This window comes from Anarrhichthys ocellatus, unplaced genomic scaffold, assembly GCF_004355925.1.
Source record: "Anarrhichthys ocellatus isolate YVR2014 unplaced genomic scaffold, GSC_Weel_1.0 scaffold2911, whole genome shotgun sequence".
In the NCBI taxonomy this organism is placed as follows: Eukaryota; Metazoa; Chordata; class Actinopteri; order Perciformes; family Anarhichadidae; genus Anarrhichthys; species Anarrhichthys ocellatus.
The window spans coordinates 1-6551 of NW_022282885.1; the positions used below are offsets into that span (position 1 = coordinate 1).

The 6551-nt window shown below is 40.1% G+C and overlaps 1 protein-coding gene and 1 long non-coding RNA gene across 2 annotated transcripts; both read left to right on the plus strand.

Annotated features, from left to right (window-relative positions):
• Nucleotides 1–84: 84 nt before the first annotated feature.
• On the plus strand, nt 85–2063 carry LOC116378632 (uncharacterized). The gene is made up of 3 exons (XR_004212318.1): nt 85–130; nt 333–441; nt 968–2063. It is a non-coding gene; the product is annotated as an uncharacterized LOC116378632 (long non-coding RNA).
• A 2648-nt stretch (nt 2064–4711) lies between these two features.
• Nucleotides 4712–6457, plus strand: LOC116378633 (autophagy-related protein 16-1-like). Its single transcript, XM_031840530.1, has 5 exons — nt 4712–4952; nt 5531–5641; nt 5791–5884; nt 5968–6070; nt 6311–6457. Exons 2-5 carry the CDS (start codon nt 5536–5538, stop codon nt 6386–6388), a joined length of 381 nt encoding a protein of 126 aa, XP_031696390.1. The 5' UTR covers nt 4712–4952; nt 5531–5535; the 3' UTR covers nt 6389–6457.
• Nucleotides 6458–6551: the final 94 nt, after the last annotated feature.

Below are 6551 nucleotides of genomic sequence, written 5' to 3' on the forward strand. Positions count from 1 at the left end.
TATATATATATATATATCCTGTACGTATATAATAACGTGTATATAATATAATAATGTTTGTATAATATGTGAATTCTACTTCCAGGTTCCTTTGAACATCGTGGAGAAGGTCGTGACCGTTGGACTGCAGGTCAGGTTTTACTCTGCAGGATGTTTTGTCCTTCAGTTTGTTTCTATAATGTCAACCGTGTAAATGAATAATAATACCTGTATTATAATAATACCTGTGTATAATAATATACATATATACTGTATGTATTAGATGTGTAATAATACTAATATGTCCCAGTGTTGATGACCCTAACACCGTCTTCTTCCTGTTTCTCCTCCAGCTGTCTTCCTCTTCATCACTCTAGCAGCCATCTCTGTTCTGCTGCTGGTTTCTCTGGTCGTCATCACGCTGAGACGTCACCGTCTGACCTGCCGTCCGTCTTCCATCAGGTAACATTTAAACATTTCCCCTCTTAACAAAAATCAAAGATGATCTACATCGATGGAACTCTATTTCTTTCCTCGGACTCAGCCATAGAATTGACTCTGTAAAATTGAATATTCTTCCACGATATCTGTTCTTATTTCAAGCACTTCCTGTAGAAATTCCCGCAAAACAATTCTCTGAATTGGATAAAATCCTTTAAAGATTTATGTGGCAAGGGAAAAAACCAAACTCTACAACTCCCAAAAGAGGAAGGAGGAATGGCTCTACCCAATGTCAAGGATTACTTCTATGCTGTCCAGATGAAACCCTTATTTAACATGTTTATTAACATAAGAGGAAAATGGATGGATGGATGGATGGATGTGATGATTGATTAATGGATGACATGATTGACTGATTGATGGGTGACATGATTGATGGACGATTTGATTGATGGACGATTTGATTGATGGATGATATGATTGACTGATTGATGGATGGTATGATATGACTGATGGATGTATTGATGATATTTGTCTCTCTCTGCAGTGATAAGGAGGAGCTGCTTCAAGATCCAGATGAGTCCTCTCTGGAGTCTCTGGCCGTCCCAGAGAGCCCCAAACTGGACGAGGCCTGAGAAGAGGGTCCGGGGCCCACAGAGGTTCCTGGGCCCACAGAGGTTCCTGGGCCCACAGAGGTTCCTGGGCCCACAGAGGGTTCTGGTTTGATCTTAAACCTGCTATAATCTGGATTATTTTAATCATACCTTCAGATTCTAAACACAACTGTTGGTTTCTCGTTTTTAAGCTTTGCTTCTGTAGTGTGAACGTTGATTCAATGATAAGTTAGGAAACACAAAATTAAATGATGATTTAAATGACATTAAACTTTAAACATTTGAAGTCATTTCTTAAGTAAATCCTCTAATTATTTTTAGTGTTTCTATAAAGTCTATTCTTTTAATAATCGTAAATGATTTGTGTTTGTTGTACTTTGACAAAATCAGCAATATGAAGGCGTCACTTTGATTCTGGTGACTTTTATGTTGTAGGGGTTAAACAATTAAATATGTAGTCAAAAGTGTGTTTTTTATTAGGTTTAATGTTAACACCATCAGTGTAAATTAAAAAGTAATCAGAGGACGCAGCAATGACATTCACTGGAGCCTGCTTTTCCCATGATGCAACACGATGGCGTCTTTCATTAGAGCCTCGTCAGCTGCTCACTTATTTATTACCTGATGGGTTTAGTTACTGGTTAAACAGCTGTTTTTATTATTAGGAGTTTATGTATCAGGAGTCCTGTTTCATGCAAATATTAGTTTCATATCAAAAGTAAATGCACACATCTATTAAAATGAATTTAAAGAAATCTTTCATGATAATTAGGATAATTAATTATCCTTATTAGTTAATAGTCAGTAGTAAATCATTTTATTAATTTTTCTTTGGAGAAATACATTGTTTTGATATAAACTGACTAATTTTATCTGTAAATCAGCAGCATCATGTTGTGTTTTATAATGATAGTTACAGCATAAACATTCAGATTATTCAATAAGATGTAATGATGTTTGATGTGTTTGAACTGAAGATCTGAGGTCACTCTGTACTCAACCGTCTCAATAAAACTTTAACACCTCGTTTACCGTTTGTTTACATCCACAAAAGCAAGTTAATCTTTCAACACAGAGAAACATTAATTGATCATACAGTTAGTATATGTGTGTATATATATGTATGTATGTGTATATATATATATGTATGTGTGTGTATATATATGTATGTGTGTATATGTGTATATATATGTATGTGTATGTATATGTATGTGTATGTGTATATATATGTATGTGTATGTGTATGTGTATGTATGTGTATGTGTATATATGTATGTGTGTGTATGTGTGTATATATGTGTGTATATGTATATATGTATATGTATATATATGTGTGTATGTGTGTATATGTGTATATATGTATATGTGTATATGTATATATATGTGTGTATGTGTGTATATGTGTATATATGTATATGTGTATATGTGTATATGTATATATATGCTATATGTGCTAATATGTACATCACACATCATGTTTGAGTTGGTGGGTGTGCGGCTCACTTCACCTCGCTGTCCAGTTAGACTTTTAAAGTGTGATGACGTCACAGTTTTTCTCAACTTGAGGAAAGTTTTACAAACAAAACTTCAAGCTTCAAAAATTCAGTCATATTTGAGCTTGTTTGCAGTTTGAGGCCTCAGAGCGTGCAGTAGCGTGAGTGGCCACTAGATGAATGGAAACAAGGCTCAGCAGTGGCACCATAGACATCCATCTACCAGCTAAAGGAACGCACTAATAGGCTGTCAATATTCATATTCATTCATTTACACATCCATACATGTGTAAATGTAGGCTACCCTGAAGTGTACACTTTAGATAAATTGTTCAAAGGTGCAACGTTTTTTTAATCTTCGTCGCTTTGGTCCTACTACACTTGAGCCATCTCCTAATAACCTCATTATGAGCCACAGCTACGGATGTGTTTCTATGGTGTAATAATACACGTATTCATATTAAACCGTTCGGTACGAGGCTTACGAACTGAACAATACGTTTAAATAATACTAGTGCATTTGGAAAATGCAGAAGCTTAAATTGTGGGAAATATAATGTTTTCGGTGGACTGCGCTCACGTAGGAAACAACGGGCTGTGACCTCTGAACCCGGAACAATAACAAAAAACTGCTGAGGCGGCAGCACCGCACATGTCTTCGGGTAGGCTAAGCTAACTAGCTTAGCGGGGAAACAACAGCCCGAACGGATTCAATTGTCCGGACAATTGAAAAGAGCGACTTTTGTTCGCGCAAGAGTGAATTCTGCTGGCGGAGTGACGTAAAAGCGCTCGTCAAAGTAAAATACGCGCACTGCTGTTTGATTTTCGCGCGCGCATGGATCTCATTTGCGCTCTCGGATTTTGACAGTGATTTGCCTTCATAGCTGCTGTTCACTTAAAGACAAAGTCCATCCTCCTTTCTTTGTGAACAAAGAGTTTAATACCACGGTTGTACAGAACATCGGTGTGGGTCAGTTCCAGCCAGAGTCCTCCTGTGAACATGTTCGTTGAGTTGTAGATCCACTCGGGTCTCTCCAAAAGTTATCAAAAGCACGTAGCTTGTGCGTGTCCTGTCGTGTAGCTGCCTTGGTTAGCATAGCGTAGCTCCAAACACCAAGAGCTCAGTTGCAAATGAAACGCATTCTTAGCCATAACTTGTGCAATGCTTCTCCGACGCCGTCAGCCAGAAATACCGTTCGTACAAATCCTTTTCCATGCTGGGTCAGGGCTGCCAGCTGTGGGGTTGGCCGACCCTTTGATACGATGTCCAGTTTTTCTGTAAATGTCCTTCTACAGCCATTGAGTGTTCAAAAAACACAGCTAGGTAAAAAGAAAAGAATCTACAGCAAGCAAAACGCTAAAAATGTCATAATAATATGACATTATGACATAATAATGTCTTCTCTTACATATGTTTCAATCTGAACTCTTACTAAACACTAAGATCTGCTAGCTAGCTTTCTGTTTGACAAAAGTAACGCTGGCCCACTGACCAATCACGGCGCACGTTAATGCAGACGTACTTATAGCAGGCTACCTGGGTACCACTGGCACGTCAAAGAATACGCCCAACATGTCAAACTAAAGACCTGATTGGTTGAACACTATGACAATCAACAATATCGTCCCCATTCACTTAAACTGCAAAGGGATTCACTTGTGAGTCTGCAGGCCTCTGCCTCTGTTCTTACCTAGAGACACAGAGGTGAGATCTGATTGGATAAAAGCTCTACTTAAAACAAGCTGCACTGGAAGCAGAGCAACTGAGGAAGACAGTAGCTGTGCAATGAGAACATAAGATAATGGGAAAAATATGTTTATAAATTATAATACATGTAGTGTATTTATGAAACATTATTAAGTTATAAAATAGCTATAACTTTGTGATTCTGTCTAGGCCAGCAGAGAAGGCCTTGCTGGCCCTGACGGCTCACCACTGGAAGACTGTAAACAATAAGACCACAACATACTCATAATAATAATAACAATATAAAACACGTTTCATCACGTCTTTGTCGAAGGTTATATGTCCCGCCCCTCCTCCACTATGATTGGACGGCAGTGACAAAACTGCACTGTCCATCGAGGTGAAGGAGAAGTGGTGAGGAAAGGGCATAGGACATAGGATGTAGTGTTGTGAGAAGGCACACAGCAGAAAGAGCATCTTATCCCACGTGCGCCCAGGACTGTGTGGTCCCACTGGTATTTAAACATGACGTCATATTCGTGCGACAATCCCGGAAGTGTGTGTCGGAGCCAAAATGTCGCAGAGTTGGAAGGAGGCGGCTGATGATGTCGGTTAAGAAGAAGAAGAAGAAGAAGAAGAGAACCCGGACCGTGTATCACAGAGCACCGTGACACAAACACGCGGACTGTTAACGAGGTTACCGGAGAAGAATAACGGAGCCACAGTTAATTAGATGCTGTAAGTTTAACGCACTGAGACGGTCTGCAGCTAGTGGCTAACGTAGCATGCTAACATGTCGAGTCACGGGGACAAACACCGCACTGAGAGCGCGTCAAAGATACGCGACATGTTGTTTATCCTCCAGTTGATTTAATGTTATCGTAGAGAAGACCGCGCCTGTTAGCATGTTAGCCTCACCGTGTTGGTTCCCTTTAGCATGTACGCCTGTTAGCATGTTAGCCTCACCATGTTGGTTCCCTTTAGCAACACATGCTAACAGAGAGAAGCTATCAGCAGCTATGTGATACTTAACGATATAACCTGCTCGTTAATTAATGTGCCACTGTGTGTTTACAAGTTGAACGTTTACAGATTAACTTTGTTTTCTGTATCCAGCTACGTGACGACATGGAGACATATTCTAACATTAGTTTACATGTTTTACTACATTATAGGATTTATGATCATAGTAAATACAGACAGATATATTTTAGATTATTTATTGTTTACATTGTGTTGATTAGCAGAACAAAACAGACTAATACAATTCTGTCTGTTTGTCTCTCTGTCCGTCTGCCTGTCTCTTTCTCTCTCAGGTGTCATGGCTGAGCGGAGGTGTGAGTGTTCGTGGAAGAGACACATCTCGGAGCAGCTGAAGGTCAGAGACCGAGTTCAGAGACAAGCCTTTGAGGAAATCGTCCTCCAGTGTGAGTCTCACCTCCTGTCTCGCTCTCTCACCTCCTGTCTTACTCCCTCACTGTCTCAGACACTGTCTCAGACACTGTCTCAAACAGACACACAGTCTGTCTCAGTGGGGACAGACAGTTGAATGAACTGTCTGTCTTTCTGTGTTCAGATAACCGTCTTCTGGAGAAGTCAGACCTGCAGACTGTTCTGTCAGAAAGATACCAGACGGACAAGTATGACGTCCAGAGAGGACACGAGGCCAGGTGAGTCCTCAACTTCCTATCTCCTTTATGTGTCCCCCTTTGTTACGTGTCCCCCTTGTTACGTGTCCCTGTCTCACCCTCAGCTCGGGGACAGACGGTCGTAGTGACGTCCTGCAGCAGGAGATGTCTCAGATGAGAATCAAACACCAGGAGGAGCTGACGGAGCTGCACAAGAAACGAGGAGAGGTGGGCCACTGCATCACACACAGGAAGTGATGTCACTGCATTAAAAGCAGCAGCTCCACTGACGATAGTCATGTCTGATGAACTCCACATTTAGAGGATTGTTTGTTCACATTTTTTTCATATTTGAGATGTTTTTGTAAACGATGTCATTTTCTGTCGTTGTGTTGAGACTGAAATCTGACCTGCATGACATAATTAACTAACCTTAACCAACACTTCTTGTTGATCTTTGTCCTCCAGCTGGCTCAGAATGTGATCGAACTGAACAACCAGATTCAACTGAAAGACAAAGAGATCCAGAGCAATGAGGCCAAGTAGGTACACACACGTGTGTGTATATACAGTGGGTACGGAAAGTATTCAGACCCCTTTAAATTTTTCACTCTGTTTCATTGCAGCCATTTGCTAAAATCAAAAAAGTTCATTTTATTTCTCATTAATGTACACTCAGCACCCCATCTTGACAGAAAAAAACAGAAAT

Coding starts and splice junctions, on each gene's coding strand:
- LOC116378633 (XM_031840530.1), top strand. CDS start 5,536: ATGGCTGAGCGGAGGTGTGAGTGTTCGTGGAAGAGACACATCTCGGAG. Junction 5,642..5,790: donor TGAGGAAATCGTCCTCCAGT/GTGAGTCTCACC, acceptor TTCTGTGTTCAG/ATAACCGTCTTCTGGAGAAG. Junction 5,885..5,967: donor CAGAGAGGACACGAGGCCAG/GTGAGTCCTCAA, acceptor TCTCACCCTCAG/CTCGGGGACAGACGGTCGTA.